The following is a 21520-nucleotide window of genomic DNA, read 5'->3' on the forward strand; positions in this document are numbered from 1 at the left end:
TGTGTGTGTGCACGCACATGTGCCTTTCTTTACAATATTGAATTCATATTTTTAAAACTTTCTGAAAAACAGGCATTCATGCAGTTATCCAGCCAATATTTATTGAACACCTGCCATGTGTCAAGTAGAGAGCTAGACACCATGGAATCAATAAGAGGGAATCAGGCTACTACACTGAAGGTGAACAAGGTTTATTAAGGGAGAGGAGGCAGTAATTATGAATCAGTGGGGTAAAGGATTGGTAATGATGCGTGGGAATCCAGAAATGGGACAAGGAGGAGATCAGATAGTCATATGCCTGGTCTTGAGCTCCGCTAGATCACTTTGTTGTCAACAGCAAATGTTTTGCTCCCTGACTCTTCTTACCTTGGAACTATCAACTTTGATACATGAGCAACAACCCTCACAGAGTGAGCACCCAAGAACCCCTGTTAGCTGCCAGCTTAGGCAGTCTCAGACTTGCTGAAAGTGTTTTTACCTCATCTTAGCTTCCCAAGAAGTGAATTATCCAGGAAAGAACACTCTAACTTTTCTGGTATAAGCATGAAGGGAAATTTGCCTTTTCCCCTCAAAGTTCACTGAAAGATCAACTCACAATTAAGGCAGATTAATAAGAGAAAGGTTTATGTATCATGCATGTGGGAGAATCACAAAATGATTACCCAATATCCCAATGGGATCCAGATATTTTTACATAGATCTTTTACATGGGAGGAGTGAACAGGAGGAATGCAGGTGTTTCTGTTTAGGGGCCATAAAAGGTTGCTAGGGAGGATGAATGGATACTTGGAAGAGTGAATGCAGGAGGCCAGGAAACAGACTGACTTGTAAATTAACCTGAGAGAAAAATATTATGTTTTAAATGATGTGGGCCAGGTCTGGTTGCATTCTTGTTCTTCCTTCCTGTAATAGGAGGTCTGACCATTATGTTCCTCAACTTAGGAACCAGCCTGCCACAATACCCAGCTGAACTTAGCTTAGGAAAAAGTGCTACATACTTCATTGCTGAATATCACTATGGTCTCCTTCCTTGGGAAGCTCTGCACAAATGCTGGTGCCTCATTCACCCTTCAAATCAATTTCAGAATTCTTTTTCTGGAATGACCATCAGAGCTTTCATTATATGAAGATCTGACAGTTAAGTTCATGAACTTGCCACCATGAGCTTATATTGGCAGCACTGTACAAACAATTCAGTAAGGTTTCATAACCTTGGTATATCAATGTCTCAGAGCTGAGTTCATATCCATGTGTGGTGGTGTTCACTATTGTTGTTACATGTTTTTGTGTGCCATACAACAATAGCCTTGATGGTAATTCCAGAAAAAGTTTCCAAAATTGCTTAAAGGGTGAACTAGGCACTGGTATCAGTGCATAGCTTCCCAACAGGAGTACTTTGAAGATAACCCTAATGATATTCAGCAATGAGGTATATAGCACTTTTTCTAGGATGAGTTATTGAACTTCATTGTTCAGGGAGATAAAAGGAAATCTGCTGTTTTTTTGGTTTACATAGACAGAAAGCATACCTCATCAGGGGCCTGTTAATCTCTGAGAGTCTTTGATTCAAAATATTTTGGGGTGAAATTTCCTGAGCTTCCTCACTAGGAAATCAATAATCAGTTCATGCTTGAGCACTTCTGTAGATACCGTGCACACTTATGTTTACCCTTTCCTCCTTCCCAGTCCTCACACAAAATTAAGTTTTCTCTTTTCCAGATAAACTCATACTGTCTTTGGCATTGTTGGGAAACCCTTCCTCTTTTAGACCCTCAGTTTCCCATCTAAACAGCTATTTCTTTTGAATACTATTGTGACTCATAGTGTAAACTTCCTCTTTTTTGCAATGGACAAAGTCCTTTGGGAGACCCTGGTGTTACTTAACTTATAACTCAGGTTTTGGGTTCCTAAGATCCTAGGACCTTATGCAATATGGTCATAGCTTATGCAGAGTCTGTCATGCTTATAAGCCATCTGAGTGGATTCTCAGGGAGCTGGCTACTGGATAGACAGAAGGCAGTATGCTCTCTCCAATATTGTTTTATTGACTGGGAGTTGGCAATATACCATTGCAAGTTCATTTCAAGAGAAAGATTTTACTTAGCATTTATGTGTGGAATTATTCCTCTATTTTCCTCTATCTCTTCTTAGTAGCTGCCACTCTTCTCAACCTGTTGGCTCACATAACAAAAGAGGTAAGAGAAAAGAATCTTGATCTGCTCTTATCCAGTGGCCTTGACTCATCTCTGTAATTCCATAATTTATAAAGCATCAGCTTTCTGTTCAGTTTCCATAGGTGGTTTAGTGACGAATGCCAACACTTCTGTGTATCATTCCTAACTTTTTTTTTTCCTGAGACAGAGCCTCACTCTGTTGCTGGGGCTACAGTGCTGTGGTGTCAGCCTGGCTCACCACAACCTCAAACTCCTATGATCAAGTTATCCTTCTGCCTCAGCCTCCCAAGTAGCTGAAACTATAAATGCCTACCATAATACCCAGCTAATTTTTCTATTTTTAGTAGAGGTGGGGTCTCACTCTTGCTTAGTCTGGTCTTCAACTCCTAAGCTCAAGTGATCCTCCTGCCTTGGCCTCCCAGAATGACAGGATTATAGGCGTAAGCCATGGAGACTTGAACTCATCCTCAACTTATTACTGTTGTTAATAAGGAGCAATTAGTAAAGGATGATATATAAAGAACAAAGGAAATCTATTATTTCCAACATCTTGATGCGAATAAAATAATGCATATGTTGATAAATGTGGCAGTATGTTGTTTTTGTACCATAATCCAATGCTTTCCATTCTTAGGATAGAACCACTTTCCTAAAGGTTCAGATTCACCCTCTGGAGAAATATCTTTGTCATGATCAAGTTTGCTCTAATGAGAAGGAATAATTCCCTGTCACCCCACTCTGGGTTATATTCATAGCTTGTCATCTGCTGAATGCTGGTTCTGACTCTTCCATATTCTTGGGATGAGTTTCCCAATTGGAGCTAACCTTGGAGCAAAGAGGCCATGAGAAATAGGAGAGAAAGTAGTAATTCTCCTGTTTAATTGTCTCCTCAAGTCTTGGTCCATGTCTGTTCTGCTCATATGGTGCCTAGCCTCGACTTTGCACATAGTAGGTGTTTTTGGTATTCTGCTAGGGGTCCCATAACAAAGTATCACAGACTTGGTGATTTGAACAACAGAAATTTAGCTCTCACAGTTCTGGAGGCTGGAAGTCCAAGGTTGAGATGCCATCGTGGCTGGTTTCTGGCGAGGGCTCTCTTCCTGGCTTTCAGATGGCTGCCTTCTTGGGGTGTCCTCACATGGCTTTTCCTCTGTGGGTACACAGAGGGAGGGAGATCTTTGTTGTCTTTTCCTCTTTTCATAAGGATAAAGCATATTGGGTTAGGGTCCCACCCTTAGGTCCTCACTTGACCTTTTTTACCCCTTGTGAGTCCTATTTCCAAATGCAGTCATTGGGCCTCAACATGCGAATTTTATGGGGATGCAATTCAGTTCATTACAGTGCTCCATAAATATTTGCTGGATATATCAGTTAGTGAATGGCAAAATATTGATTCAATTAATGAATGACTTAGTGAGTGACTTTTGGTATTCAGTGGAAAGAAAGGGAGAAGGAACTTGAACAGAGCAGGTAACACCCCTGTGGCTCCTTAAAACACCCCTGAATCCAAAAGGATCTTCAACGCACAGATCTCAGCGTTTCTCTTGTCTCAGTTGCCGGAGGCCAGTTTGTTAGTGTAAGGGATTAATGAGGACACAGGTGTATGCTTCATCCCATGTGGATCAGTTAACTTCATGCTGAGAAGGACTCTTCTGTAGCCACCGCCGCTGTGAGGTGTTAAGAGCCAGACATGGTCAATTCAGAGTAACCTAGACAGACACAAACAAATGCAGGAAGGCAGAGAAGAACATCCTGAGAATTCCAGCACTGATTCACCACTACCATTAAACAAACAACAAACCAAACACATACGACACACAATCTCTATCTATTTTTCAGTACCCTGAAAGTCTTGATTCTAAAATGTGAAGGATTTGGGTTTATTTCAGTCTCCTAGCCTTTTTAAGCTAAACTTTAAATTGTGTAGTACAGGAAGTCCTCTCACTTAATGCGGATGACAAGTTCGTGGAAACTGCAACTTTAAGCAAAGTGACATGTACGGAAACCACTTTTATCACAGAGTAATTGACAAAAATAAGAATTAAGTTCCTATGGCATTTTTCTGGTCACAAAAACATCACCCAACTTCTAAATAAAGACCCCAAAGACTTCTAATATTAAACATTGAAATAAATGTGAGCTATGCATGCATTTAAGAAAGATGATCAAAACGCTATTATTTATTCAATTTTTGGTGAATCAGTAAGAGTGGTCATCGTGGTGCTGCGTTACATCATGGAATAAATATTTGCAAAGTGGAACATGCCAGGAGGACCTGAGCACCATGTTCGCCATTTAAAAACAAACAAGGAGAAACGAGGCAGGCTCTCTGTCCTGCATTGTTTATTGTGCGTCTCTATGATTATTATAGACAGCACCAAGTTTTCTCTGACAATCATTTGTCTTCATTATTCATTTTCCAACCCATTTATTGCAGTTCAGAGTGGAAACTCAGAGGGCAAGGCAAGCACTAGGCCTAGATGGACTACCATCCTATCTCGGGCGACTCAGACACACACCCCACTCAGACTGGGACCACACAGACGTGTCGGTTCACCTCATGGGCACAGCTTTGGGATGTGGAAGGAAACCAGAGTATGGAAAAACCCACGCAGACATTGGGAGTACATGCAAAGCCCACACTGACAGTGCCCCTGACCAGGAATTGCTTTTTTTCTCATCATCCGTTAGAATGAAAGGACATTATTTAAGAGCCTACCTTATATGTTTCTCAGAGGAAATTTTAAGACTAAAAAAGTGAAATGAAATCACCCATAAAATTGCTCTGCATTTTAATGGGCTTCTTTTCAAGCTTTTCTTTTGCATAGTTCAGTTACATTTCCAGAACTTTTCCACAGATATGTATACCTGTTCCTACATTTACACATAGTACTTATAGTAATAAAATAATTTCAAGCTCTGTAAGACTCTATCCAGAGTATATGTATTTATACACATAGGGCAGACAGCTGATGTATTTCAGTTGATTTTAATCTGTAAAAAGTATCCTTTTGTCACCAGCACACATACTAGGTAGTATAAAGACAATTCACTTTATCTCAGAGTTTACATATAGTACACCAACATCAGTATATTCAAACGAACATGTAAATCAACATGTCCACTATTTCTTGGATGACAAGTTAACTTGTTTTTAACATAAATCTTAGATAATTTACATTCTCAATCTCTAATTTACATTAGAATCTCAGGATGAGACAAATGACCAAGAACCCAACCCTCCCCCTCCAACGGCTTTCTTCCTTGTTACTTCCAGTGACACCTGGCCTTCCCCAGCAAAGACTCCCATGTGGGGCATCGGTCAGCCTGGGCTTTCTCATGTGATCTATTACTAATGTCATTCCTCATATCTTAAGTTAGCAAATGGGATTTTCTAGTGAACTATACTTTCCCAGTTATTATTGGCTTCAAATCTGTCTGGAGAAAAATAAATCTGAGCAGAGAATTCACCAAAGGATGACATTCTCCATGAGAGTGATGCATCCTTTGTGTCTTGGCTTCTGTCACTGCAGTATATTTATGCTGGCCTTGGATTGTGACAGTCGATGTCCCCTGGATAGATGATTAGAGAATGGAAAGTGAGACAAGTTAGACCAGTTGTTATTGAATGCTGACTATGATGTACTAAATACTGAACTAAGTGCTCTGTATATTTTATTATCTTTAATCCTAATCTTTCAGGGTAGAAATTATATTTTTAAAATAAGAAAACAGTGCAGGGGTAAGAAATGGAAATAATACTCACTGAGTATGCACCATATGCAGTTTCTGGGCTGGGTATAGGTTACTTCATTTAATCTTCATAATGCTGTGATTCTTAAAAACTTCAACAAAAGGCAGACAGAATGGGGTTCTAATGCAGCTTTCTGATGCTCCCCAACCTTTTCAGTTTAACATGCAGCCTGCCAGCTGTGCCCAACTGATACAGATTTTAAGATTTTCAAAGGGAAGAGCTGGATATACTTCTTAAAATGACTAAAACTTAAAACACCTTTATGTATAAAAACACTTTAGAGCAACTAAGAAAACATGATACACATTCTTGTTTCCTAGTGATACCTTTTCTTAATGAATTTTTGCCTGACCCTTAATCCCTTTGAAACCAGTATAAGTTGTTGTTGTTGTTTTTAATCCTCACCTGATTTAGAATCTTCTAGCCATTTTCATGTCCCTCTTGCTCACCCCTCATTACAAAGTGTTCTTTTCCCTCCAATTGAGTTGGACTCCGTCTCTATGTGTTAAATTCCTGTGTTTGGGCCCCTGTGCCAGCAACCCTGGGATATAATACGGAACAGAACTTCCATATCTTTAATGAGTCTCTCAGCCAAAGGTTTTTCAACTAGCCTTGTCCTTTAAGTTGGCATTACAGACCACCCCTCTCTCCTAATTCCAACTTAAAAGAAAACTCCTTGGAATTATACAAACTTGTTGCTAGAAATTCACCAGGCTATAATATGCTTTAGTCCACTGATCATTTGTTCTATTTAGGTTTGCAAGAAAAAGTAAGCTTTTGGATTTCTTTTGTGCATTTTTTTTTCTTTTTTTGAGAAAAAGTCTCACTCTATTGCCCAGCTACGGTGCCATGGCCTCAGCCTAGCTCACAGCAACCTCAAACTTCTGGGTTCAAGCTATCCTTTGCCTCAGCCTACTGAGTAGCTGCCACTCCAGGGGTGTGCCACCACACCTAGCTAACTTTCCAATTTTGGTAGAAACAGGGTCTTCCCTGTTGCTCAGGCTGGTCTCAAACTCCTGAGCTCCAGCTATTCTCCTGTCTCAGCCCCTCAGAGTGCTAGGATTATAAGTGTGAGCCACCATTCTTAGCCTTTTGTGCAATTTTTAACCTAGAGGTAACAAGCCCCTTTACCTAAGACAATAACTCTTCCATCCACCGTGTGGTCAGACACCTGCCATTTCTCTAGCAAATGCTGAAGTATTGCTTCCTGTATGAAAAGATTGGGCTGAAAAGGAAAATCCCTGGGAGAAGTAAGATTTACTTGACTACACTTAGGCTATACCGCAAATGATTGCATGAGAGTCTCTCCCAAAAGGAGGTTGAGATATGGAAGAATAGGACAGAGAGTGAGACATACAAGTGTTTAAAGTCAAAGAGTGAGAAGGACCCAGCACCCATTCAGTAAGTGGTGCTCAGACAACGATTTTTCACCTTTTAAGTCTGGCTGTTCAGAAAATATTGACTGGGGAAGTCACATTTTATGCTAAAATCAGTGTGAAAATGTTATGTGGTAAATACATCTCTTGGAAAGCTCTTAAATCTCTCCTGAAGCACAAATCTCTACCATGTTCCCAAAGTCTTGCATGGCCAGTTCTTTCTTGAGCTTTATCAGAAACACCTGCTGCTGTTTCTTCACTTGGGTTCCAAGTTGTTTGCTGGTGTGTGGGGGTGCTAGGTTTGAAAAAATGCAAACCAAGAAGTATGTTCAGTGCAGCTGGACGCTCCCGACAGCCAGAAACAACACAGGCCGTGGAGTGTAACCCAGGAAACAGCAGATTCACATGCCCGTCTCCTGCTCAGGCTGGGAACACTTGTAAATTTGCTGGGAATAGAAGAATGGAATTGTACAGTGTTCAAATTATTTTCTTTCTCACATTTCCTTTTCTTTTTAGCTGAGTGAGTATAGTTGAACTTGCACAAGTTAAAATCATATTGCTCAGGTCCACTGCATAATCATCCGGATCCACAGCTCTTGGGCGCTATCTTAACCTCACACTATTGTTGGTGAAGAGATGGAAGAAAACTCTGACAAAGAGATGAGTATAGTGGACCTCTTTGATTCCAGATCAGAAAAAAATGAAAACAGATCACTAGTTTGGGGCCTTTACAAGGTGATACACCAGGGAGATGAACAAGTCTACATTTTGAAGAGCTCTCCCTCTTTCTCTCTCTCTCTGTTTAGGCTGGTGCATTCAGGTCCAGGGAAGGGATCACCTCAGGCTGGTGTGGATCTGTCCTTTGCAACACGAACTGGTACCAGGCAAGGGATTGAAACACATCTCTTCAGGGCAGAGACCAGTAGGGAGCTCTCCCACTGGACAAGGAGCGTAGTTCAAGGTTGCCACAATGCTGCTGAACTCATTACTGAAATCACTGCTGGTGAGTACTGCTGGCCAGGGGCCACCAAAGACAACAGTATGATGGGAAGGGGGACAACCTCTACTGTAGCCTGGCCTCAGAATAGCTCTTTTAGTAGCTTCTTGGGGTACTTAAAATTCCAGAGGTAAATTTAAATTCTTCTAAAGTAAGGTAGTGTGTGCCCTACTAACATGGAAGCTAAGGTTTTGATTATGAAAAGCCTTAACTAATCTTCCTTCAGGAAAAGTTGGTAAATTGGATATTTAATTATTGTTTTCCTACTTTTAATCCCTGGTGACTTCTTGGAGAAATTAATTTTGAGGCTTCAGCTAGTAGAGTTCTTGATTACAGACAAATAGAAAATGATTCTGAGTAATTTATCACAAAATAACGTTATTAGAAGTATATTAAACAGCTTACAGGATTGATCAGAAGACCGGAGACCCAAGCTGTGAAAAAGTGCAGGAAGCAAAGGTATCTAGGTGGGGAAAGGAGACAGCCCTGTAAGAGTGACTGGAGCTGGTGAGAGTGGAGGGGCAGAGGCAGGGTGGAAGGAGAATGGTCTCTCAAGGAGTGTCCATGGGAGACCTGGGAGAGGCTGGTCTTAGATCTTAGAACCAGAAATAATTTGTCTTAGATCTCAGGCGGTGTTCGCATGGAGCTCATGGAAAGGAACGGGCTGGTGCAGCAATGGGGGGTGCGTGCAGAAGGAAGATCCTCTCTATCCTGCACCTCATGTCAAGTACCTGCTGTGTGCCAGCCGCTTTATTTAATGTCTCTTGGTATTATTCATACTGTAAAAAACAACCATTTTGTGGGTCCTGAAATCAATTAATTGAGGCAAGACCAATAGAGAAATCAGTGTAAATATCGTTTTGTAGAATTGTTGATTCAAGGGTGTGTGTATGCACGTGTGCACGTGTCCAGGTCACAAGATGCTGCCTATCTCATCCAATCTTTATGATACCCTGGTCAGCCTGAAAAATCAGGAGGCAAATTTTTAAAAAAGGTTAAGTTGTCCCAGAGTACACCGAAAAATGACAGACCTTACTTTAACTCTTGGTTGTGTTGCTCTGAAGTCCGTTCTTTGTTTGCTAGAGTTTCTATCTATAGACACATGTAGCTCCCTACTGTTATCCCAGTGATCCAGCCAGCAGAAATTCTGTTCAGGTTGCTGTGATAAATAATTTTCTTGCCACTCTCCAAAATAGATACAAAGATCTCAATGCATAGACATATGGATATGTATCAAGAGGTAGAGATAATTTTCATGTTTTAACTGGGCCAAGGTAAAAGACTGGAAAAGTAATATAGACTCTAAGGTAGTGTTAATAACCAAATGCATGCCAAAAAATCTTGTGTATTTTGCTAAGGTGGATTCCATATTTAACCTACTGTTTTTCATCAGTCAATACACGGTTAAGAGTGTCTATAATGCTATTGTTCCTAATCTTGAGATCTAAGACAAATTATTTTTGGTTCCAAGATCTAAGATCAGCGTCCCCCAGGTCTCCATGGACACTCCTTGAGAGGGCATCATGTGGCATAGTAGCTAGTGCCATCAGCAAGAGCTTTCCAGTAGATCTAACTTTGTACTTATGATATTCACTGTCCACTTTGTTCTGTCCTGTTTCTTGCCTGGTCTCTCACTTCTCTCTGTCTCTGGGGACGTAGTACAAGGTTATAGTCACGAGTGGGGACTTCAGAGTCAGATGGCTTGGATTCAAATTCTAGTTCTATTTTTTCTAGAATCACTTATTTAATCTCTGAGTTTCCTCATCTATAAAAAGGAGAAGGTCGCAGTAGGTCTCTCACAGTTGTAATAGGAACGCTGGTTGCCCTTAGGGTTGTTGTCAACAAGCACTAAGATTAATTGTTATTCTTGTATTTATTTTCTCTAGACCTGTGTTGTCCGATTGGCTTGCTTCTGATCATATGTGCCTATTTAAATTCATTAAAATTTAATAAGTTCCAGGCAGTGCCTGTGGCTCAAAGGAGTAAGGCACTGGCCCTATATGCCGAAGGTGGCAGGTTGAAACCCAGCCCTGGCCAAAAAGTGCTAATAATAATAATAATAATAAATTTAATAAGTCCCTCTAATCACATTTCAAGTGTTGAATAGATGCATGTGTCTATTAGGTACAAGGTCTCCAGAAGAATAGGGTGTCCCACTAAACATCTTAAGAACAGTGCTTCCAAATTTTAGCTGCACTAAAAATGATATATTTTTTTAACCTTCAAAGCCTCTAATGGCAAATCTGTACCTTTACCAGCAAACACTCAGACTCAGCAGTTCTAGTGTGGGGACTGAGAGTTTGCGTCTGACAAGTTTGCAGGCGGTCCTGAGGCGCTGGCCCATGGGCCAACCTTTGCACCCTAGTACAATACTATGGCACAACTTTCTCAGGTGCCCAGGAGTATTCTCAAAGATGTGACATATGTTAATGTGTAGAAGAGTTTCTCCAAATTTCCTCTACTCATGCAAATATAAGAAATCAGATGTTTTGTAAAATTTCTATCATGGCATATCCAAGATAATCAGTGCCTTTAGGTAATCATGTTGAAATGAGTTACTGCCCCCTAACTTTTTTTTCCATTATTGTTATAATCATTTGAGGGGAGTCCTTGAAGTTTTTATTTTTGATGCGTATTCTGGATGGCAAGAAAGACTGGAGTTTTGAACTTGGGAGCTGAAAAAGGCCCAAGTCACCTGCACGCCAAATTTCATAAAGTTATCCGTGTGATACCAGAGAAGTTGAGACTCCATGCAACAATTTTGGGAGTGTTCTAGTAATAATGCCTAGAGGTTCTGGCTTAGTTTACATTCTGTGAATTTTGTAAAAATCCTTTCCTCTCAATAATCTTAACTCGGACAGGAAGACGACAAGCCTTTTGGTAAACTAGCCAAAGAAAAATAGCAAAGAATTCTGTGAATTGAGCTGGCTGGGTGGTGGTGAATAAGAATTATGAAAATGACCAAAGGTGTGACCCGTTACAAGTTGAGGAATGCCTGCAGAGAACTGGGAAAAGGGGATTATGTTTTAATCAGAGCTTCAATTAACTTGATAATGTGTTTAATTTATCCTGTATAGATTGAGAACATCTTCAGATTCTGGTTCCATTATATATAGACCACAAATACCATTTGAGGTCAACTGGAATGAAAAGTAATCAAAATCAGTTAATTTAGAATATCTGATGGCTTAGTTTTAAGTTGAAACACAGAGGAAGGGAGGAAAAAAACATGGTTAGGGCCCACATTTTCTGCAGGGGGTAGAAGGGAAGATTATCAAAGAGGAGGAGTTAGGACAGGCAGCCATCTACCTCTATGCCACCGTCCTTGGTCATCCTTGAACATAGAAAGGGGCACAGGGCAGGGCCCAGCAGCTCCACCCAGAAAGACTCACACAACAATTAAAGAACATGCCTTTGGAAAAGATCAGCCCTAGTTACAAGTTGAAATGTGTCTGTTATGAGTCGGGGGAAAGAGTATATGTTTGAATCAGAGCTTCCATGAAAAGCCACCTCATCCAGTGAGCAGTAGAGATCCTTACTTCTTGCTCCAAATGCTGGAGGAGGCTTCCCCCACCCTGCTGTCACCGTTCAGAAGGGAGAAAATCTGAGAGATTCCGTGCCAAGCTGAAACCACCTGGGTAGTGCCATGTTCACCTTTCTGAGCTTTGCTTTTTTTTTTTTTTCCCCCCTCAAATATTGGGCCAAGGTTCTTGCTTCAGAAGTTTGGGGCTTATAAAGCTGAGCAGAGCCAGTGATGGTACAGCGCCAGCTGTCAATCAGTAATGCCCTCTCTCTCTTACTTATCCTAACCCCTACTCCCAGCAAAGACGATGTCCTGGTTTCCCTAAAGATCTTTTCAATGTAGATCAAAACCTGAGCTGACTTACTTGTAGTGTTTCATGAGGCAAAAAATCTAGTCTGCTACTTAACATCGTTTTCTCAGAATGCCTTGGTCAAGGGTTTTTAACTTTCACAAGTCTTCCTAAAGAGGGGCAGGGAGCCTGGTGGTGGAGGTCCCCCAGCCCAACTCGTCAGCTTGAAGCACCGGTCTTTTCCTAAACACAATGACATCCACAGATAGAAGCTGGCACCTGACCTGCTCAAGGGGTTTTTGTCTCTTTCCTCTGAATCAGAAGGCACCCTGTGGATGCCACACTCCTGGACGCCACACCAGGCCAGGGGAGAAGATGTTATTCTTTGTGGAAGGTGCCACAGACCTTAGATCCATCTGCAATAGCTGCTTTTCCAGGACCCCAAATCATCAGGAAACTAAACTAGCACCCCTTTCGGTTTCTCCAAAGAGCTTTGTTAGACCTTTTTTTAAGTTAAAACTTATATTATTTTTAAATTACTCACTCCTGGCTTTTGAAGTATGCTACATTTGTTAACTCTGGTAGTGTAATGGTAGTCATGACAGTGTGTGAGAGAGTGATAGTGATCGGAGGAGGCTTTATTTATGTGACGCGAATGTCTCTTTTTCTCTGGCTTCAGGCCTGGGCCATCTGGCTGCCGCCAGGCAAGTGCTCCTGCAGGCCTAGGCATCAGGTGGTCAGATAAGGGCTAGAACCCAGCAAACCTTCAGCACATCACAGCCAAAGGAATTTCTTTCAGTTTATTTCCCTTAGTTACATGGGGTATGGTTAAATAACAATATCAAAATCAATCCAGGGTGAACATTTCATGAACTTTTTTTTTTTACTTTATCATAAGAAATTTGTGGTTCATCCTAAGGCCTGATGAGAATGGAAGTATGAAGTAACTGGGGAAATGGATTGCTTTCCAGGGGTCTTACTCATCTCTCTCTCTCCTCTCTCTCAGCTTGCACCTACAAAAACCAGGAGTGCCGTTTGACCATCCATTACGAGAATGGATTTTCTATCACCACTGAACCACAGGAGGGTGCCTTTCCCAAGACAATCCTACAGTCTCCTTATGAAAAGCTCAAAATGTCTTCAGATGATGGAATCAGGATGCTGTATTTAGATTTTGGAGGCAAAGATGGAGAGATTGTAAGCATACTTTAGACATCACGATTTCATATACAGTAGAAACTCTGGAAATTGACCACCCAAGAGACTGTAACAAACTGGTCAACATACAGAGGTGGTCGACATAAGGAGCTTCCATTGAGTACATGTGGTGCGTGTCTGGTCTGTGAAAATCAGGTGCACATAAGGAGGTGGGCTGCAGGGAGGTGGCCAGCTATGAGCTTCTACTGTATTTCAAGACACAGCACAAGGCTGCCTCACATTTGTTTGATTCTTGAAAAGCGTGATTGGAGTCAAGTACTTCAAAGTTCTCTCCTTTAGTTTCATTTTCCATTAGAAGACTGCATAAATATTTAAATCAGAGGAAAGAGTCCTTTACAAAGTGAGCATTAAGTTCTTATCAAATAGAGGCTTACCAGCTTAAAAAATGTACCATACATTTTTAGAAAGTTATCAAGTATCGATATAACGTGAACCTTGTGCTAAGTGTTAGTGATACATGAAGTAAAATACGCAGTCCCATCATCAGGGAGGGCCCTGAGCAGCAGAGAGGACGGAGAGAAAGGGGTAGGAGAGCTCAGATGAGGGACAGAGTAGACGGGGCAGCAGGGAAACGAAATCACCTCGTTACGTTCACTTGCGTGGAGAAGGGGCCAGGCAAGGGCGCAGCAGTGCAGGGCTAATATCTAACAATAACCAACAAAATTAGCAAGTGTGTAAGTTAAGATAACAGTTCTATTTCTCATCTCAGTGCAGACAGTCCTGTGTTTAAATTCCTGGTTTCCTGTGATCGGTGCCTCCTGCCATATGAAGAACTGTATGACTTCACTGCCACAGGAGGGCGAGAACTGCATGTTCTTAGGCTCTCCAGCAAGTGCCATTCTCGGCGCTTCTCAGGAAGACATAGGATCTCATTTACGCTGTCAAGTACAGAGCTTCACAGAGGACCTTGATTTTATAATAACTCATCTCTGTTTAGGTCCTTCCTAGCCATGGCATTAGCCAACAATTATTTGTTGACTTTCAGGTAGGAAAAGGCCCAGAGGGTGACACCTGTGGCTCAAAAGAGTAGGGTACCAGCCCCATATGCCAGAGGTGGCGGGTTCAAACCCAGCCCTGGCCAAAAACTGCCAAAAAAAAAAAAAAAAAAAAGGCCCAGAGAACACTTAACAGACTGTAAGGGTCTTTTATTTCAAAACTACGGTCCCACTGCTGTAGAGGTTCCATGCTTCCTGCCCTAGGTGGTAGCAGATTTCTTACAATGAATGCTGCAGACAGTCGTGATGAAGACCATCCCCGAGGCTGACACTTGATATGGATTCATCTTCTGAGAACTATTTTCAGCCAGCCGTTTTTCTAACTATTAAAATGGATCTATAGAATGTAATAGAATTTTTGTTTGTTTTTATGTTTCTCTCAATAAATTCAGCCTGAAGCACCTGTTTGGAAAGAAAGCACTGATGTGAAAGTCCATTTTACTAAGAATACTTCTAGGTTCAGTTGCAGCCCCATCAATCACCCGACTGTGTACTATTTCCTAAAGGTGACTACTCTCTAGCAAAGTGGAAAAGAACAAGAATCAGTTTCCCGCTTATTTTATCTTTGGCTTAAAAATTCAAGGCTATTTTTGCCTGTGAGGAAAATCACTTAGGTCTAAATTTCAGCCTTTCTGCCTGTAATTATGGCCTGACTTAGAAGGTTTAGGATGAACTGAGTATTTTACTGTCAATACATTTGGTTGACAAGCTCACATACAGACACAGCTCCCGGGAGTTTGGTTAAGCAAAGGCCTTTTCTGTGTGGGGAAGGGAGCAGAGATGAGTCATAGGAAATGCAGTACACTGAGAGACTAGTCCTGGGTTCTCCTTCCAAGTCTGCAGCTACCTCACCATCTCGGGAAAGTCCTTTTATTTCTCTTGATCTGAGTCTCCCCAGACATAAAGTAAATTTAGAGATTGAAGTAGGTCATCTTTGCTGTTCCCTCCAAAAGTCGCATTCTGTGCCAGTGACATAAAATATTATGGGGAAGAGCTGGCTCTGGCATCAGATAGACTGGTGTCAGAACTCATACTTTCTATTTAGTGAAAGATCTACAATTTCAGAAAGTTTTATTATTAATTTCTCCAAATCCCAGTTTCCCCATAGCAAATGTGGAGATAATAACAATAGCTACCTCATAAGGATTTTGTGAGAGAAAGCTAAATAAGATAGTGTGAGGGAAATATTTAGCACAGTACCTGGTTTATAACAAGGACAACCTTAACTTGGGGAGCTATTAAGTGCTCAGGTTGTTCTTATTTCCCAGCAAAGTCATCATCAGAACAAAACTGGGGACAGCAGAAGAGAATTGAGTACAGTGCTCCCAGTTTTCTTCCATTAGGTCAGGGGATTCAATTTTTTTAAGGCCTGTCCTGCCCTATATTCTGAGTTCTGTAGGAACGCATAGAGATCAGACTTTAGAAGGTGCCTTCCCAGAGAGGTGACATACATACTTACAACAATTCAAGAGTAGAGGTCAGTGAGAACACAGCCGCTCCGCACGGGTTCTGTGCTCAACAGCGTATAAGGAATTTTCACATGCAGCATCTTGTTTAATTCTCTAGTCTGTGAGTTGGTAGGACTAGGAAAAATTTTAAGTCACCTGTCCAAGATCTTTCATCCAAAAAGTGTCAGATCTGGGACTCAAACCTAATCTTCAGATGTGAAATTTAGTACTGCTTCATGTTGTACCAAATCCAATGTACATAAATATCACTCTTGTGGTACCAAAAATAAATGGTTTAGTCAGTCAAGAAAGGCAACATCAATATTTATGGTATTGGCATATCTAAATTTCATAGAACCTAGTTTGAAAAAAGATATATGAGATGTAAGGAATAAGTTCAAAGAGTTATTCTTTTATCTCATTGAGGGGCAATGATTTTAAAACATAATTGCTCCAGTTAACACTTAAAAGTGGGAAGTGCATATAGATTCATTTGATGTGTAAATCACTGTTCTGCATTAAGCATTCATTTAAAATCTCTCATGTACTTTTTTCTTTTTCAATTTCAGCAACTGGACCTTCATTCCTGCCCCAAGCCAATTGTTTTCATCATTCATTCTTTCCTGTCAGCTAAGATTACAAGACTGGGCTTGGTGGCCTGAAGAGAGGAGCGACTTGCTTGAGAAATGGAGGGCTGCCATGCCACCAGAGAATGTTGTCGGACACCATCTATAGTGAGCAGAGCACCAGATGTAGCATGTGACAGTCAGCTGTAGATCTCAGGAGTCACGTGTAACTGTCCCAGACCTCTCTGTCAGTCTCAGCAACTAGAAGGGGGTACCCTAAGAAAGCACCCCAAGGAATATCAGAATAAAGCATTGTAGAACAGTACAAAGTTAAAGAGGGGAGGGTGATGGGGAAAGCCACAGCATAGCTTTTACATCATGACAACCAAGGACGTGACCATTAGAACAGCATGTGCAGATCTTAATCATACTGGTTTCCAGGCAACTGGTTCACCCAGGTAAGCAAGGGCCGAATAGATGAGAAATAGACATTGTCGCCTACTCCCCCAGCTCCCTACCCCCAGTAACAACAAACTCTTGTTTTATTGGGATTTATTTCCTAATTCTGGTTGTGTTGACTTTCACAGGTAGGAAAAGAAAAATACTTTGAATAGAAACCCATTTTTTATTTAAGTATGGAGCAATTGTTACCTTTTTTAAAAAATGAGTTATCTTTCAATGGTGTAGAATGATTCCCACATATTTTCATTAGCATACACTGAGCAGGAATTAAATAGAGCATTAGATACTGATCTGAGCAGTAAGCTAGTGGAATCTGAGCCAAAGTAGACTGTTGAAGTTGATAAGCTTTGCTAAAGAGTTGTATGCACAAAAGATGATTAATTCTGGGACTACGCTTACATCAAGGTCTGCTATCTTACAGCCAAGAATGATAGCTTTATTTATAGAGGGCAAATTATGGGTATTATTTTTTTAGAAAAGATTGTCATCCTATTCATATATATAAAACTTGGAAGGTTAAGGTTAACTATTTATCCTTGTTTTGTGGTTTTAAGTAGAAATACTGAGCAGTTTATGACCCTCGATTCTGCCTGTGCTTGTGTGCATGCACTTTCAAGCAAGTAGTAGAGCAACCCTGTTTAATTCTGAATACTGCTGGGTCTTACTTATAGGCCCAGTATTTTAATCAGATCTATTGATAGTGTCTACAGCTCTTTTGGAATTCCAGGGAAATACCATAATGACCTGATATTTTTCTACAAGAATATTTTCAGACAGTATATAGCACATTGCTGATTTAATGCTTTTGCTTTTATCTTTCGAGAGTAATTCACTAGGGCTGGGCTGGGCGAGGTGGCTTCCATCTATAATCCTAGCACTCTGGGAGGCTGAGGCAGGTGCATTGCCTGAGCTCAGGAGTTTGAGACCAGCCTGAGCAAGAACGAGACCCTGTCTCTAAAAATTAGCCAGGAACCTATAGCCCCAGCTACTTGGGAGGCTGAGGGAAGAGGATCGCTTGAGCCTAAGAGTTTGAGGTTGCTGTGAGCTAAGATGCTATGGCACTCTACCCAGGGTGACAAAGTGAGACTGTCTCAAAAAAAAAAAAAAAAAATGACTAAAAACAGCACCTATTACTCGATTTTGGAGTCACTTTTGTTAAACCTTGAAAATCAGCTCTAGAATTTCTGGCACTTATTTCTTTCCTCTATAGTTTGCATAGACAGACTTCCTGTGTTAGGACCCGTGTTTTTTAAGAACCACACTTTAGCAAATACCCATGCAAAGAGCTTTAAAAAGTGAAACTGTGTTAAAGGAACATGACTTTGCTCACTCAGACATGGTAGTTACTGGGTGGCAAAGTTTTATTTTAAATCAGCATTTCCCCAAAGTATGAATCATATGATACTAGTTCCACAAGGTGTTAAGTGCTGTTGATTAAGAATGGGTCTAGGGGTTTGGCAACAAACTTTAATACTGAGTTTTAAAAAAGTGTTAAAACAGATTTTAGGATTGGCAGCCTTCTCAAAGACTTTAAAGTAATCTGGCGAGGCATTCCTCAGCCGTACCTACAGAACTCCTTTCTAATGGATCAGCCTGTGAAGCTAGTGATTTTTTAAAAAATGCTTTAGAAAACACAGCTTTAGGACATTGATTTTTGTTTGTTTGTTTCCTATTTTAAAATGCTGAAGAGTTAAGTCCGAGCTTGAATACTGTAGGAAAGTTTTGATGCATTTGTAAATTACATTGCACTCTTTCACTATATATTTTCAAAAATCACTGGAATGTTGTTATACAAAAGAATTATACTTGTGTATTGTAAATAACATATTAGAATACTATTAATGCTAATAGTTTGATTCAACACAATGTAATCTAAGGTGCTCGGTACTACATGAAGTATGAGTTAATTACTTATAAATAAGTTGCAAAAATCCTATTATATATTTATAGACAAATTAAAATGATCATAATTACAAATATTTCATCACTTAAGTTTTGGACTGATTAATATCTGTGTGGCGATCAATAGGAACTACATTCTACATTTATAAAAATTTAATTTAAATATTTATATTTCAGGAACAATATATTTGAATAAAATTAATGAATTTTCTGAAGTAAATTAAGATGTGTTATTAGCAAGAAATAGAAAATTTGACGAAGACAATTGTGTATATGAATCTTTTTTTTCTAAGTTAAAAGAATATCAAGTGTATGCAAACAGTATGGGACTCTGATGAATCAATTTCCAATACTCAAACTTTTTCTATTTTGAATTCAACAAGTTACAATGGCTTTATACTGTAGATTTTAATCTTGTCTTCATGTGTGTTAGGGTATATGACACAAACTCGTAAGTCTGGGTCATGCCTGGGTACAGTCAATGAGTCAACTAAGTCATTTGAGGGAATTTATTTTTGTCCATTTAGCTCCATGCACAGTCCCCATGAATTGTTAAATCCACAATGTTTGTCCCTAAGCAGAAACCAAGATCAGTAAGTAAAAGGATGTTTTAATCTGTACCTTATGGAAAGCTGCTTACTTTTCAGTAGATGTGGTTAAGTGAGTCCTTTGGTGGTGGCATCTTTTTAAACCTTCTCTTAAGGATTATGAGGCCCTCTCTTAAGGCCCACTGGGATATAGATGCCAGTATTTCTCTGACTTGAACTAACAGGAGAAACAAAACTACAAACCTATTACACATTACCCAGGCAGAGGCGTTTGATTAATTCTATCAGGTGATAGAATTAAAGTCCTAAAAACACATGCCATTTTGTCCAATATCTTGTTGATCTTTTTTTGGTTGAAGTAGGATGAAGATAGTCTTAATGGTTACAAGGATTCTCCCAAAATGAATAGGCAGGGTTTCTGGCCATTGTTTTATAAATAATAAATATTTCACCTTGAGGAGATTGGAGTAGGCTGAGGTGAGATGATGTTTGGATATACTTTTGAGTTTTTAAAAAAAATGTGCCTATGTTCATAGCATCATGAATCTCATGTAAAAATTACATATAAATTAAATAAATATTCCCGTGATTTCCAGTGCAGAAGTTTACATGGTATTCCACATATTGTAACATGGTGGACTCGATGGTGGTTTCATGGAGAACTGTGGGAATGTCTTGTTATTCTTTTCCTCCAAAAGTGGGCTGGGAAGTGCTTAGGGTAAATGGGATGCCTCTAGCAACTTCTTTTGTGTCTGCACTTTTTCCCCTGAATTCATTTAAAATATGCGGATTTGTTTCCATTGCAGCAAACTTTAACAGACTCCCTCAAGTATGAGTGTTGTTATCAAATTATTGATATAGTTTCTGAATGGGTCTTCACCTAGGGCTTAGGGACCTCCTTTTCAACTAAGTTTTCATGGGATTTGACCTGTATACCAAGCTCCAAATACTCTAATTGAATTCTCTGTTGTACTAGAGTTTGGTTTGTATTTGCATTGCTTGTAATAAATGTAACAGGTGGAGTTTTCAAGTCCTTTTACTAGTTGAAAGTTTAGTCGTATTGAGATTAGACTTAGAACTGTAGAATTCAGTTTTGAAGGTCATTGAGCTCATTTTTGCTATGCTTTATTTATGATTTCAGCAGAACTACCTTAGTATAATCGGGTATATAATTTGCTAGTAATATTGCAACATAGCATATGAATATAAAATGAATATATGCCAATTATATATTTTTTTAAGTTTATGCCATCTAAAGTCATCCCCCACACACCCCATGGCCCAGGTGCTACATCTTTTAGGAACACTGACTTTGTATAATTTTTCACTAAGCTCAGGAATCTCTTCCAGAACATCTCTTGAAGTTGTTCATCCAGCTTGAAATTGAAAATTTCCAGCTATGGGGAGGGAGCCCTTGATCTCCCCAGGCAGGCAATTCCATTGATGGATAGCTAGAGTCGTTTAAAAGTTTTTACCTTCTTAGAGCCAAAACTTCCATCTGCCTAACTTTCTGTCATGACCCCGGTTCAACCCTGGAAAACACTGAACATCCAATTTCTCTTCTACATGAATATCCTATATAAAAAGAAAAGTCAAGGCTGAAAGATACTAAGCAATGTAGATTGATCTGAAAATGGCTTTAAACGGGACATTTACAATTCTTCATTTTCATCTTTAAAGAACGAATTGACCAAGATTAAAACCTGTGATACCTAGTGGTGGGAGGCGCTGGGAAGCGGTGTTTATGCATCTATCAGTAGGTAGGTATCATCTATCAGTACTGCGTATCTGGCAGTAACGTGGAGGGCTGTTTGGCAGTTTACTCTACAGATACAATCACAAGTGCACAAACACTAATGTATAAGGATCATCTTTGCAACACTTTGTAACAAGAAGCTGAAAAAGTCGATCTGACCATCAGTAGCTAAATACATCCTGGCACACAGTCAGGTTTGAATATTGAGCAATTGTTACAAACACCGGCTGAGGTATAAGTGCTAAAATGGACAAAATCTCCAAGTGTGAGCTCTGCAAGATGCATTTCTCCTGAGATTTTTGTTGTTGTTAAAGTGGTTCTCAAGAAGTCACACTGCCTCCTTTCCACACCCCCTGGGGCCTTTTGGAAGTCTGTATAGTGCTACTTGGTTGTTATAAGGATTGCAGGGAGGAGACCCATTATTTAACAAACAAGAGCCAGAGTTGGTAAATATTCTGCTGATGACAGTCCTACATGCAATGGAACCATTTCCCACGTAATTTTTTATTCCT

General features: G+C 40.1%; 1 protein-coding gene across 1 annotated transcript in view; it reads left to right on the forward strand.

The window, feature by feature from the left end:
* The window catches only part of SNTB1 (syntrophin beta 1), a 251489-nt gene extending 234040 nt beyond the window's left edge, over positions 1-17449 (forward strand). The window contains exons 5-7 of the mRNA XM_003782375.3: positions 8111-8307; positions 13120-13310; positions 16344-17449. Coding sequence (XP_003782423.1) covers positions 8111-8307; positions 13120-13310; positions 16344-16436 — 481 coding nt within the window. The 3' untranslated portion in view covers positions 16437-17449. The remainder of the gene's footprint in view (positions 1-8110; positions 8308-13119; positions 13311-16343) is intronic.
* Positions 17450-21520: the final 4071 nt, after the last annotated feature.

Source organism: Otolemur garnettii, unplaced genomic scaffold (assembly GCF_000181295.1).
Source record: "Otolemur garnettii isolate 467f Iridium unplaced genomic scaffold, OtoGar3 scaffold00004, whole genome shotgun sequence".
Classification (NCBI taxonomy): Eukaryota; Metazoa; Chordata; class Mammalia; order Primates; family Galagidae; genus Otolemur; species Otolemur garnettii.